We start from the raw sequence: 15,275 nt of genomic DNA on the forward strand, positions 1-15,275 counted from the left end.
ATGAGTAAGATGGAAAATCTGGACTTTTGTATTACAATATGTCCTTTAATGGGATGACTGTAGCTAGAGATTATACATGTATAAATAGCACAATAATTAGAATTATGTTTTGAAAGTTAACACAAAAACATAAAATTGAAAACAACAAGACAGTGTTGTGGTTTATTGGTTCACATTATGAGACCTAATACTCATGAAACTACCCAGCATGAACATACCAAGCTCCATGCGATGAGAGGAAGAGAGGCTCTTTGTAAGAGCCATGAAGTACTCAAAGAGGCCCTGGTAGGCCACCAGCAAGCTGGCACACAGGCTGTGGTGCAAGTTGAAGGCATGCTGAAGACATTGATCTGAAACCAGGAAGGTCTTGCCCTGTGGAAACATCAATTTAATCATGTTTAACCAAATGATAAAGAAAGGTTATTTTTCTAAATTCAAAACAGGCATTTAATATAAAATGTGTATTACCTGAATTTGTGTAATACAGTTATAAACAGTACTGTAATTGACTTTAATTTGATAGAAAGTAACTTAAAAGCTAGTATTGTGCCAAGCTGTGTTTTCGGGCAATAAAAAGCATGACGTTTGTTATATACACACGCACACATACACACTGTATATAAACAAAAGATGTGTACTTGTACACTTGTGCAAGCACAATGATAGTAAATATACCATGGTAATAAACTTTCCTTGAAAGACTCAATTTTATACCCAACAACTGATTCTGAAGTTCTCTTGCTAAATGATAGATATAACAGCTAACTTAGTAAATAGTGACTGGTGATGAATGTTATTAGTACTTAATAATCATTTACAAAAACTGATATTGTGTGGGTGTGCATAACTGTCTTACATCTGAGGACATCTGTTTCACATAGGTGCAGCCAAATACTACAGTCTCCAGTGTGGGGATCATGAAATCTTTGCCCTGTGCTGGTACACTGCGGTTTAGCCAGGTGCTTTTCCCAAGCCGGGGGAAACTGCATGATAAAGTGTTAAAGTCTAAATGTCAGAAAGATTTTACCAGAGCTATCACAATCACCAAATACTCTTTAGATTCATTTTCATTACAGATGTAATTCACAGTATTTTCTGTTTTCTCTACTTTATTTAATTAATTATAAGCATACACTTTATAATGCAAACACTTATGATGGACTGTTGTGGTCATGTCATCTGGCCTGATGATTCAAGTGATGATTGAGTTACCTGCATGTGAGGAGACACATTTATGAGTTTATAGAGCAAATAACTAGGTGTTCAGCCTTGGGAAGAATGAAAGATATCCAATCACCAGTTTCTACTGTTTGGGGTTTGCTAGATAGAAAATCTAAAATCTAATTCCAAGAGGGTTATTTAATCTGTGTGTGGAACTTGCCAATTAGATCCATGTTGATGATAACTGATAAATATGCACCATTAGTGTGCATTTTTAAAGGTTAAATGTACTGTTTGTCGTTAACAGTGACTTGGAATTTTGTTTTAGTTCTCAGTGTCTACTGTTGAAGTGAAATATGTCCAAATGCTTTTATTTTTACAAATATATCCTGTATATAAATATTTTATATTTATATATCCTGTATATAATAATTTTGCTATGATGGCAAAGATTCATCAGTGAAATATGCTAGTAACCTTAACAAAGTGGACTTCATGTTGACTAAAATGAATTGCCCATTACACAATTTCACTTTTGACTTTACAGCACACAGGTATAGAAATGATGTAAATACTTACTGTAATTTAAATTAATTACTGGTATCACCCAAATAAGGGTCTCAAGGGTCACAGAGTTTTTTTGTTTAAGCAATAGAATTCTAAGAAATTAACCTTAATCCTTTTAACAGCGATAATTATTGTGAAAGTTTAACTACAAATACTGGTAATGGTATTTACTTTCTATACTTTATATAATATATATACACACACACACACACACACATATATATATATATACATATGTGTGTGTGTGTGTGTTTAAACTTACTTAATAATGTTCATGTCATGAGTGAATGAAAAATAATGAAAGAAGGTAGTTATAAATGTGCTGTCATGTTTACTTTCATTTGAATTGTTATAAAAAAAAGGTTGATATATGACATGTCAGTTAATCTGAAAACAAAGGATGCAGAACTTCTTTCTCTATATACAGTACATGACAAATGGGCATGGCTCTTATTTATGAACCTAAAACTCCTACTAAAAGCAAGCTCCTTGAATTAACTTTAATCTGACAAAAGTAAGAATAATTAAAAATTCTATAAATGTTAACCAATGAAAGTCAGACATTGTTTTTCAACCATGCTTCAGGAGAATTATTTAAAAAAAAACAAAAAAACTCCTGGAACAGGCCTAGACAAAAATTATTGTACCCCTAACTTAATAGTTTGTTGCACAACCTTAACGATTTCTGTAACTATCAATGAGACTTCTGCACCTCAGCCGGTATTTTGGCCCACTTCTCATGAGCAAACTGCTTTAGTTGTTTTGGGTTTGATTGGCGCCTTTTTCAGATGAAATGTTTCAGCTCCTTTCAAAGATGCTCAATAGGATTGAGGTCAGGGCTCATTATTAAGTGTTTTTAGCTGTGTTTTGGGTCATTGTCCTGTTGCAAGACCCATGACCTGCGACTGAGACCAAGCTTTCTGACACTGGCCAGGACATTTCTCTCTAGAATCCCTCGTTAGTCTTGAAATTTCATTGTACCCTGCACAGATTCAAGACACCCTGTGCCAGACGCAGCAAAGCAGCCCCAGAACATAACAGAGACACCATGTATCACAGTAGGGACAGTGTTTTTTTTCTTGATATGCTTCATTTTTCTGTCTGTGAACATTTTTGTCTCATCTGTCCATAGGACATTCTCCGAGAGGCTTTGTGGCTTGTCAACATGTGGTTCGGCATATTCCAACCTGGATTTTTTATGATTTGTTTTTAACAATGGTGTCCTCCTTGGTCGTCTCCCATGTAGTCCACTTTGGCTCAAACAACGACGGATAGTGCGATCTGACACTGTTATTCCTTGAGCATGAAGTTCACCTTGCATTTCTTTAGAAGTCTTGCTGGGCTTTTCTGTTACCATTCAGATTATCCGTCTCTTTGATTTGTTATCAATTTTCCTCCTGCTGCCACGTCCAGGGAGGTTGGCAACAGTCCCATGGACATTAAATTTCTAAATAATATTTGCAACTGTAGTCACAGGAACATCTTAGCTGCTTGGAGATTTTCTTATAGCCTTTATCTTTAACATGTTTGTCTATAATTTTTTTTTTTAATCTCCTGAGACAACGCTTTACTTCGCTTCCTTTGGTCCATGTTGAGTGTGGTACACACCATGTCACCAAACAAAAGTGACTTCCTGGAGCCCTATATATAGGCTCACTGACTGATTACAAGATTATAGACACCTGTGATGCTAATTAGTGGACACACCTTGAATTAACATGTCCCTTTGGTCACATTATTTTCAGTCTTGTCTAGAGGTACCATAATTTTTGGCTAGGCCTGTTCCATGAGTTTATTATTATTTTTTTAATTATTCAGTTGAAGCATGGTTAAAAAGCAGTGTCTTTCACTGTTTAACATTCATAGAATTTGAATATTTATTATTACTTTTGTCAGATTATAGTTATTTCTGTGACAATTATGGGTTTTTCTTTCATTGACCGAAGGGTACCAACAATTTTGTCCACGTGTGTACATATGCAAGTATGCAAATGAGCACACTTTGTAAAAGAGGACTTCTCCCTGTTACATTTGTTTTCTGACAGGTCCTTCAGAAAGGTATTGTAGACATTTTCGACTCTACATTAAGCCAAATTAATGGCCAGGACATTAGCTGCAAATCCTTTAGGTAATTTAAGTTGTGAGGTGGGCATTCCATTGATTGGACCTGTTTGTCCAGCACATTCCATGGATGCTTGTTCAGATTGAGTTCTAGGGAATTTGGAGGCCTGGGTGTTTCTATAAAGGCCAGCACTGAGTTTTTCAGTAAATTGTGCCACATTGGCTTTTATCAAATTTTTTTTTTAAACACATACAGTAGAACCTTGAATTGCAAAATCCAAAATAAAACAATAAAACAAAATAACTTACACTTTACCTTTAAAAAAAAAAAAAAAGAATAACCAACTTCCTGACAGAGAAGAACAAAATAAATGTGTGTTAAGCTAAGAATCACATCACCACTTTAACCATCAGCACAGACGCACCACGGGGCTGTGTGGTCCCTCCCCTTCTTTACTATATACTTTACTGTTATATTGGCTTAATCCACGACTAAGCCAAGTCTAAGTACAAGGCAATAAGTAGAATGGCTAACATACTGCTGCAGCCATAACAGCCTGGAGCTGAACACCTTCAAGACAGCAGAGTTGATAATAGATTTTAGGAAAACTTATTCAGCCATTTTACCACTCACAATCAACAGCACAGTTACAATTGTAGAGTCATGCAAGTTCCTTTGTCTCATAATTGGCTAGGATATCCTAGAAATTACTTCCCTTCTTTTAAAAAAAGTCCCCTCCATCCATTTTCTGATGAGTTTAAAACATAAAATGGAAAAAACCTGAAAGGGTCAGATAACTTTCCATCAGTGTTGTATCTCCTACTACCTTCACTGCTGAATGCTTCAGAGTCAATTTGGAATGACTAAGAAGCAATTACTAATGAGAAAGTGTGGTTTAAAATAAAAGATGCTTTACGCGTGCACACATGGTCAATGTTACACAGTACACACGCGCACGGATGTTGACTATAAGAGTGCCACATGTGCCACTTGGCATCAAAACAAGAAGCACATGCATGCCACAGACTCAATGATATTTGGTGCTGCACACTGCACTGCATGCATACCACATGCGTAATGATACTTGGTGCTCGTAAATCAAAACTTGCTCGTTTAACAAGACAATTTTCACCTCGCCTTGTGGAACGCTCGCAAACCAGGTTACTTGCACTCCAAGGTTTCACTGTAAGTTTATGTCTATTTTTACATTATCATTTTCTCCTTACTGTCTATCTGTCGTGCAAATAGCAAGTTAATTACTTTGTATGCTTGCATACTTGGCTAGTAAAACTGATCATTAATTACTGTTGCACAGATTGAATTCAAAGCAGCACACAGACCCTTTTCACACTTCTCATTACCTAATGAGGGGTTGATGCAGTGCCACCAGAGAAGCATGGATGGTCACTGAGATGATTGATAGGTGAAAGTAGTCAAACATGACATTGATGTGCTGGTGCACGCCTCTGTGGAGACTAAAATGCAGTTGTAGTGTCCGACTGCTGATATTTTGCAGTGACCTAGGATCCTCCGGCCTGAAGAAATAAAAAACATGACATAGACTGACAAAAATTACATTACCTATGGAACTAAAAAAAAATTTTTAAAATGTCCAGATTTTCAACTATCCAAGCTTTGCAACTTATGTCCATTGTTAAACACACTATAGAAATAAATAAAAATAAAGTAAACATATACAAATAAAATCTAACTAAATTAATCAATATTGTATAGTATTCAAGAAAGGGTTTATTATGTTGAAATATTTTATTAATTAAATAGGCATCTACTACACAGCAACTGCAGTATATTCTGGAGTATGCTTTGACCAAATTCATAATAAAAAAAACACACACTACATACATGCAGTCACCATCTGCAAAGTAGAGTTCTAGAGAAAGCTGAAAATCCATATCATTTAGAGACTCTTCAACCTGAAAAGAAGATACTAATGTTTATCATATTCACAAATAAATATACATTGTCATTTGCCTTAAAGGAAACCTATATAAATAAGATAAATCTCACCTTCTTCTCATCTAGTAACATCATCACCTTAAATATAAGAACATCGTTAACTACTATTTCCTCATTCTTGTAGAGAATCTGAAAGGTTTTGCTGTAGATGACATCATCTTGCACTGATGCAGGAATGTCCATATTTGAACCTAAAAAATGAAGTACAACACTGAACAAGCTATGACGTATATATATTTTTGAATAGGATTATTTTAAATGCTTTCTAACTCTTAAACAAGCAGGATTCATGCAACTCTTAAATTTTTCCTAAAGTTTGTTTTATTCTTCTGTTTTTTTTTCTTTGAATTTTTTGGCTCTATTGCACTGTAACTGTTACATTAATAATGCCGGTCACACCTGTTAGTCAAGAACAACTGAAAATTTGTTCTCAGAAATATTTAACTATGCAAACATCATTCAATTTTTTTTGGGCACCACTTGGTCATAAAAGTTAAAATGTCAAAAAGAATTGTTGTAAAATTCATTTGACAGCTTTAATTTCCAACATGCAAACAAACTGGGGATACAGAAAAGAAAGTGCAGCACAACAGCAACTCGAAGTTGCCAAATTTCTGCAGGGTCAATCACTACTGACCTCCAAACTTCATGTGGCCTGTACAGAACTTCATGGAATGGATTTCCCTAGCAGAGCAGCTGCATTCAAGCCTTCCATCAACTACAATGAAAAGCATCAGATGCAATGATGTAGATCAAGCCACCACTGGACACTAGAGCAGTGGAGATGTGTTCTTTGGAGTAACAAATGTCGATCTTCTCTGTCTGGCAATCTGATTACCGAGTCTGGGTCTAGCGGTTTCCAGGGTAATGCATTGTGCCAAGTCATATATTTGGTGGAGGGGATTGAGATGTGGAATTGTTTTTTCAGGAGTTGGGCTCTGCCCCTTAGTTCCAGTGAAGGGAACTTTTAATGCTTCAGCATACCAAGACATTTTGGACAACTTAATGCTCCCAACTTTGTGGGAGCAGGTTGAAGATGACTAAGACTGACTCCGAAGAAGATTCCCACTTTAAGACAACCTGCCTTGTTCCAGTCCCAAAAAAGGAATCCCCTTCTACTCTAAATGACTACAGATCAGTTGCCCTTACATCCCACTTAATGAAGGTTTTGGAGAGAATGGTGGTGGTTTATCCGAGACCTCAGGTTAACACCTTCCTAGACCCTACAGTTTGCCTACTACCCTTAGGTTGGTGTGGATGTTGGTTCTTCAGCAAACTTTTTCCCACTTGGATAAAGCAGGTAGCACTGTGAGAATCATGTTCTATGATTTTTCCAGTGCCTTTTAACACAATTCAACCTGCACTGCTACATGAGAAACTGGAAAAGATGCATGCAATACCCCCACAACCTCCTGGATCACCAAATATCTGACGGACACACCACAGTTGAAGGTTACGGGAATGTTTGTCAGAAAGGTGATGAGCAGTACTGTATTACTGGCGCAGGGGACAGTAATCTCTCCTTTCCTTTTTACATTAATTACTTCAGACTTTCAGTACAACTCAGAAACCTATCATTTGCAAAAGTTCTCGGACGACTCTGCGGTTGTGGAGTTTGTTAATGGTGGTCAGGAAACAATAGAGGCCTTGTAGACAGCTGTGTGAACTGGTGTGAGAGGAACCATCTCATCCTGAATGTGACCAAGACTAAGGAGATGGTGGTGGATCTCAGGAGGACCAAGTCTACCTCAAACACAGTCCACATTCTGGGTGAGGAGATAAAGGTGGTGGAGAACAGAGTGGACTGGATAAGCAACACAAATGCTGTCTACAGAAAAGAACAAGGCAGACTCTACCTTTTAAGGAAACTCTGGGTACTTTAATGTCTGCAGCAAGATGTTCCAGATATTTTATTAATCTGTTGCTAGTGCATTCTCTCCATTACTACTTGCTGGTGCACCTTATGTACAGTTTAATTCCCACCTATATATACACAATCATCATGCATGTGTACATAGAAGCAGTATTTTCATATTTAAATATTACTTGATAGGATTTTTCTACCTCTTTAATGCATGTGAAATTGCTAACAGTGTCCATTATTGCACCCAAATTATAACTTTTTTTTTCTTCTTCATTGCAATTATTGCTTACTGCCCATTTGTTGTACTGTATATTCTGTAAAAACGGCTGCTGTAGCAATACAATTACCCTATCTATCTACCTACCTATATATCCATCTATCAAATTTATGCATCTATCTATTATCTATCTTATTTATTTATCTATCTATCTATCTGTTAATTACACCTTGTGGAAAGCCTTTCCAGAAGAGCTACTGTAAAGCTGTTATAGTGGCAAACGGTGGCCCAACATCATATTTAAACGATTAGGAATAGAATGTTACGTAAATTCAGATTAATTTGAAGGCAGACAAGCTAATCCATTGTTCTGACTGGAGAGTAAGATGATGATCTTTTAGACAGTGATGTTATGGGTACACTTGTTGATGTAGCTGGTCAGCACCACTGGTACCTAAGATTTCTGACTCAGAACCAGAGGACTGACTTCCCTTTTCAAGTCAATGCAAGAGATCAGGGCTGTCCATTGACTATTGTTTTTTACAATCAGACGTCTTTTAAACGGAATCAAAAATGATGTAAGAATATAGGGAATTTGAACTACGTTGGCCGAGAAGTAAATAAATAAATAATTAAATAAAACAGAGAACAGAATATAAAATTTAAAACAAAATAAAAAAACAAAACAAATTCAAAAACATAAAAACAAAAAAAATTAAAGTAACAAATTCAAAAACATAAAACCAAAAACAACATAAAAAACGAAAAAAACAAATTAACAAATTAGACACAATGACATCCAAAAACAATTTACTAAATAAAAAAACACAATGACAACTCAGTCAAAGCGGAATAGGTAGGTATAGTTTGCAAATTAAATTTTTATCACTAAATGGACAAGACATCCGTCACTTCAGCATTTAAAAGTCTGTGAAGTTGCAGTACTTCCTGTATATCTTTTGATTGATATATCTCGTTCAACTAGCAGTAAAAATCAACATGCCCATGTGTTGTTGGCGAATGAACATTTTAACTGCTAATCTTGTGTGGCAAGTGTCTAGTCCAATCTACTGTTTAATTTTGTTTTTGATTTTATTATGTTTTTTAATTTGTTATTTAGTTTTCGGTTTTGTTATTTTATTTTTGAATTTGTTATTTTATTTTACACTTTTCGGCCCCACTAATGAACTAATTAAAACAACATGCCTGCATATGCCTGCCTGCAGCAATCATTTTAATTTAAACTCCAAAAGAGCTTGACATTATAAATTTCACAAGTTCTGACAACATTGCCAGAGCTAAACTAAAAATAAATAAAACAGAAACTGTCTAGATGGTTCATAACCTTGATCCACTGTTAGGCAAGTAATAATTTGTAAAATTAAATATGCTTATTTTTAATAACATGTGCTCTGAATGCAAGTAGAAACTATCAAGATATTCATACTTCCAAAATTATTGTTTTTAACCACCGTCTTTCCAACAGAAAACAAATGTATATTGTGACTAAACCCGGTTTTTTACATTGTCATTTTGTTGCTTGTTTGCACATTTGCATGTGCACTTTATGTTGGCTTTTGCTACCTTTTTTTATAGTAATTAGTTTTTGTTAATTTGTGGCGTTAATTTGTTTTGTCTCAGTTAGTCATCTAATTAGGTGTCTTGATAGCTAGTTAGTTTTATTAATTTATGTTGTATGTAAGTAGCACCTTGGTCCAGGAGGAACTCTTATGTCCTTCTCTGAAGCAGGTAATATTAAGTCCTAAATTAACTTTAAGTGCAATTCCTAGGCGTGATTGTGAGACGCTTAGTAAAAACGGGCTTAGAATCAAGTTTGCACACTACTTTTTGCTCAATAAATTGTCTGTGCAGAATTTGTGATGCCCGGATCTTGCACCTTAAAAGTTTTGAGAATGACACAATCATTCATTTTCACTAACTCTGCAGCTTTTTTTTCATCAGACATCCTTATGGTATACTGAAGTATAGTTACAAGTATTTCATAAGTGTCAGAGTTTTATTGACAATTATATTCAGTTTATGCAAAGAGTCAATATTTGCAGTGTTACCTTATCATTTTTGAGACCTCTGCAATTTGCCTGGGCATGCTGTTAATCAATTCTGGGCCACATACTGACTGATGGCAGCCTATTCTTGTATAATCAATGCTTGGAGTTGTCGGAAATTCTTTGCTGCCCTTGTATGAAAGTGAGTGCTACCATTAATCTTGTGTAATGCCAACAGTAAAGCATCCTGAGAATTTAATTGTGGGATTGCTTCTTAGCCAAGAGAGAGCCACAGCCATTAATAAAGAATGAAACAAAAATATCCTTCAAGAGCAACTTCTTCCAACCATCCAAGAACAGTTTGATGACAAACAATGCCTTTTCCAAGGTAATATAGCACCTTGCCATAAGGCAAAAGTGATACAGTAACTAAGTGGCTCACAGGGAACAAAACATCAAAAGTAAAACTCTCCAGACCTACATCTCATTGAGAACTTGAGTCAATCCTCAAGAGGACAAAAAAACAAAACAAAAAAAACCCACAAATTCTGACAAACTACAGAGTAAACTGCAGAGATCTGGTAAAAGAGAGGATATCACTGCAAATATTGACTCTTTCCATAAACTTCATGTAATTGTAAATAAAAGCCTATGACACTTATGAATTGCTTATAATGCTGTGTGCCACCCCAGATAAAATCATTTACAAGACATGCAAGTCATGGGTACATCACAGTGCAGTCCTGACCTCACTAATTTGGATAATCTTTATTTTATTTCCTATACCCCTTAACATCAAAGTATACACACATAGAAACTTTGGTTTCTATAGTATTCCATCACAGTTTAATGCAGTAAATACTTCCATGAACATAAAATCTGCATTCTGCATGTAAAAAATCATTTTCTACAGTTTTCTGCAATGTTGTTGTATTTGCTACGTTTTTTAAATAATAGTGTGCTTAAGTTTTTAATTTTCACTATCTCTTCTAGTTGATTTAGTAGGACATAGCAGGTTATTGGTTATATTAATCTTTGATTTTGTTAGGGATTTAAAGTATTGCTATTGGAGAAATCTTTCTCCCGCTACTCTACTTTATGACTAAGTTTATTGAATGACGTGAACATTTTGTTGTTGTTTGAGTTGTGATCATGTGGCGTTAAACAGAAAAAGTGTGTGTACTTGAAACATAGACCTAAGATAAGTAATACTGTTGTGGTTACTTTGTGTGCCACTCAAGTGTATGTCAAGATCTTGCTCGTTTATTAAGTTAAAGTTTATTTTAAAATTTTGCTCGTCTTGAAAAACGCTCTGTACAATAAACTTTGAACATCTCACTGAGCACTGACTTGTGTGTATCATTGATCGGTTCCCTGGATCCAGGTGGGACAGACAGAATAGAGGCTGAGCACTGAGTAGACAAAAGAAGGTCTACCAAAATTCAAGAAATACTTTCGAGTGATCTCAGGTTCGAGTTGCCCTTTATAGAATTTTATATAGATGGTTCCGTATTCTCTTTCTTGGTGGATACAGGAGCTAGAATGTCTTCTTTGGATCGTGATTATGAGATTCCACTTTCGAATAAAAGTATAAACTCTCACACCATTTTGTCTGTCTGTCTAATTGTCTTTTTAATCTGCTAGGTCGTGATTTGATGAGCAGATTACACATATCCATGACTTTTTCTGGCGCGAAACTCACCGTTGTAGTGTCTGATTCAGTTCCTTTCTCCTACCTCACAAATATGTGTGTAAGTAATTGTTTCCTTTATTCACAGAATAGCTCTCTTCCTGCTGCCCTTAAATGTGTGCCAAGAAGTCTGTGGGCTGAACATAAGGATAAGGTGGGGTTAGTTCATGTGTGCCTTATAAAGCTACGTAAATTAAAACACTTGCAACCTGTGAACATCAAACAATATCCACTCTTTGAGGCCAAGACCTCGGGAATAGATGAAATTTTAAGCTCACTGCTCAAGCAGGGTGCTGGTATGTGGAGATTTACACAAGATCTAAGAAAAAGAAATGACAATTATCCCTGTTGCACCTGTCGTGCCTGGTGTGCTGTCCATTATTTCCTCTATACCTTGTCATTATTCGCATTTTTCTGTTATTGACCTTTGCTCTGCCTTCTTCAGTGTTCCTGTGGAAGGGCATAGACAGCCATTGTTAACCTTCACCCACAGGGGCGTCAGTTTACCTGGTCTCATCTTCTGCAGGGTTAATTGACTAGCCCAATGTTTTTTCGGCTGTAGTAAGAGATGCACTTGGTGATCTAACTCTCCCCACTGATTCTGTTGTCCTATCTTACGCGGATGATCTACTGGTGTCCGCTGCTTCGCCTGGGTGAGACCATGTGCTTTCTTATCTAAAACTTTAGATGCTATGGCACAAGGTTTGCCCGCCTGTCTCAGGGCTGTGACTACCTGTGCGGTGATGGTAGAAAATTGTTCTCTCTCATCTTTAATTTTGTATTCTCCACATCAGATTAAACAAGTGCTACAGAACCTTCAAACACATCATATGAAGGCTTAGGTCTGGGTATGAGATTATGCTTTGTTCTATAGGTAACTTAGAGATAAAATCCATCTCTTCTTTTGACATCCTCGGATATGCTCTGGCGCGCTTGATCAATGCACAGGACGACACGCTAGTAGAAACAGATTATGACTGCTGCTCAAAGATTGTTCACTCCACTAGTATACGTCCTGATATGTCTTCTACATCAATAACAACTCTATGGAAGTGCGAGGTAATTTGCTAGCTGATTGTTGCTAAAGAAGCAGCCCGAAAACAGATTTTCTTTCCTGACTCTGATTATGATCTAAACAATACATCTTTTCTTGCTAGCTCTTTGATTCCTGATGTAGATTTGTCTTTACAAGCTTCAGCCACACTGAATGATTCCTCTTTTTGGCAAGCTCAAGGTGCCTACGTTGCTTCTGATGGTTTATGGTATTGTGCTGATGGTCATGGTCGTTTGTGCCTGCCATCTCATTGTCTTCCGTTCCTTGTGCGCGAGTTCAATGGTATTACACATCGCGCACAAAGGGGGGTTGAGGACGATATAAAAAAACTCTTTTGCATAGCCAACATGTTTGGAACAATTGATTCATTAATATCTAGATGCTCAGTTTGTGCACGGAATAGGTTCAAATATCTTCTGGTTTTGGTAGACAAGTTTTCTAGGTGGGTGGAAGCTTTCCCGTGCTCGAGAGAATGCAAAGGTGGTGACCCGAGTCTTAGCGAAAGAAAAAATATCTCGTTATGGCGTGCCTCATGCTATTGACTCAGATAACGGAACACCTTTTACATCTCAGGTAACACAGAATTAGTGTACATATCGTTCACTGTCCTGTAGGGCTGGGCGATATGGCTGAAAACGGTATCACGATATCAGTGTTTCATATCGGTCGATATCAATAATTATTTATATTTTTTATGACCCATTTAAAATAAGGAGCAGGAGAAAAATATATTACATTTAAACATTTTTATTTTAAACTTAACTTTCCTCTGATCATAGTCCCCTCAGTTATTAAGACAGAAATGTCAATAACCATGGAAAACTCAAATAATTAAAATGTAAACATAAGTCTAAAGTCACAGTGTTAACAAATATCTCTTAACATTTAAGGTGCAAAATGAAAGAAAATGTAAGAAATGCTTAAAAAAGTGTAATAAAATAGTGCAAAGTGCATTTTCTGTTTATGAAGAGGAATCCAGCAGACCAGCATGAGACAACAATATGGCGCAACCAAACATGACACTGTTACATGATTGGCATTAGCGTATCACTCCCTACGTTGCTAGGTTACCAGAGAGCGAGTGCCTTTGTTAATGCAACTGTCACGGGTAGAGATGCTCCGATTAGCATTTTTGGGGCCGATCACCGATTACCGATCACCAAGATCATGATCTGCCGATTGCCGATCACAGAATGGCAGGGGAATTGGAATCTTATCTATAATCTAGCAGAGTTTGCACCATTTGTAGAAATGAAACTAACTATAAATTAACTATATTGAAAAAAGAAAACTGTAGAAATAGGCTACAGTCAAGATCTTGAAGAACCACAGAGTGTTTATTTTAGAAAATTTGAACTTAAAGCTACTGTAGACCATCTTTCCCAAATAAGGCAGTAACTTAAAATTATTCCAAAAAAAGAGGGGTCAGGCAGACCAACACACATCAGATCAGCTTAATGGGATGTAGCCTCTTAATACACAGATTACATTTTATAATTGGCAGCAAAATGTAAAACTTGTTACACCAAAACTGGCTACTGCCACAAAGGACAAAACTATGGCATGTGTTTTTTTTCTGTTATTATTATGAAAGTCTGATGCAGTAGAGAAACAACTACATCAGATCCAAAAAATAAAATAATGCAAGCCTGTATTTTATTGAATTAGGTTGGTTTCCAATAAACTTTCCAATTAAGTATTTCTAATCAATTAAGTATTTCTAATACTTAATTAAATAAAATACATAAATAAGTAATTAAATAATCACTGAAGACATGTTGTATAAAAGAAATTCAAGATTCAAATAACTTTATTAATCCCAGAGGGAAATTGCTTATGCTCGGTTACAGGTGCTCACAGTTGTTAACTAAGAAAGGTAATAAAGAATAAAGGTAATAAATAATAATAATAATAATCTTAAAAAAAAAAAAAAAAAAAAGTTCTCAAAACAGTAAGTACCATAAGAATATGACTCAGGGCCACTTGTAAGTATTGCACAGTAATCTAGTATTGTTTATGTAATATTGTATTATTGTATGTAATCTTGTATTACATATTTTATTGGAAGGTAGTATTGCAGTAATTATATTATTAATATGGTAAGTGGTAATGTCCTGTTGTGTACCAGTTAGTGAAAAATCCACATACATGTGTGTATGAGTTACAGGGAAGAGTTGTAAATTTTTATGGCCGTTGGGAGAAAGGATCTTCTGTGGCGCTCTGTGGAACACTTGATAGTAATCAGTCTCTGGCTGAAACTGCTCCTCTGTTCAGCAAAGAAACTGTATAGCGGGTGGGAAGGATTGTTCAAAATGGATTGTACTTTGGATAGAATCCTCCTCTTTGCTACTACATCCACAGAGTCAAGCTCCATGCCTAGCACAGATCCGGCCTTTTTAATTGACTTGTCCAGTTTGTTCTTATCAGACACCTTAATGTTACCACCCCAACAGACCACAGCATAGAAAATGACAATCGCCACAACGGTTTCATAGAACATCCGCAGAATGGTGTTACAGACGTTAAAAGACCTGAGCCTTCGAAGAAAATACAACCAACTCCGTCCTTTCTTGTAGAGTGCCGTTGTGTTAAGTGACCAGTCAGTTCAATGTTGCAGACAGTTGAGCGCGCACAGAATCAAGAAGCCGGGCATGCGCGGAGAACACGTTGAGCGAGA

The 15,275-nt window shown here is 36.2% G+C and overlaps 1 protein-coding gene across 1 annotated transcript in view; it reads right to left on the reverse strand.

The window, feature by feature from the left end:
- The window catches only part of fam135a (family with sequence similarity 135 member A), an 84,198-nt gene that overhangs the window by 12,765 nt on the left and 56,158 nt on the right, over nucleotides 1–15,275 (reverse strand). Inside the window, exons 6-10 of the mRNA XM_053480374.1 lie at nucleotides 5,819–5,958; nucleotides 5,654–5,724; nucleotides 5,152–5,325; nucleotides 857–983; nucleotides 219–372 (exon numbers count right to left, since the gene is read on the reverse strand). Of these exons, the coding sequence (XP_053336349.1) occupies nucleotides 219–372; nucleotides 857–983; nucleotides 5,152–5,325; nucleotides 5,654–5,724; nucleotides 5,819–5,958 (666 nt within the window). The remainder of the gene's footprint in view (nucleotides 1–218; nucleotides 373–856; nucleotides 984–5,151; nucleotides 5,326–5,653; nucleotides 5,725–5,818; nucleotides 5,959–15,275) is intronic.

Source organism: Clarias gariepinus, chromosome 20 (assembly GCF_024256425.1).
Source record: "Clarias gariepinus isolate MV-2021 ecotype Netherlands chromosome 20, CGAR_prim_01v2, whole genome shotgun sequence".
Classification (NCBI taxonomy): Eukaryota; Metazoa; Chordata; class Actinopteri; order Siluriformes; family Clariidae; genus Clarias; species Clarias gariepinus.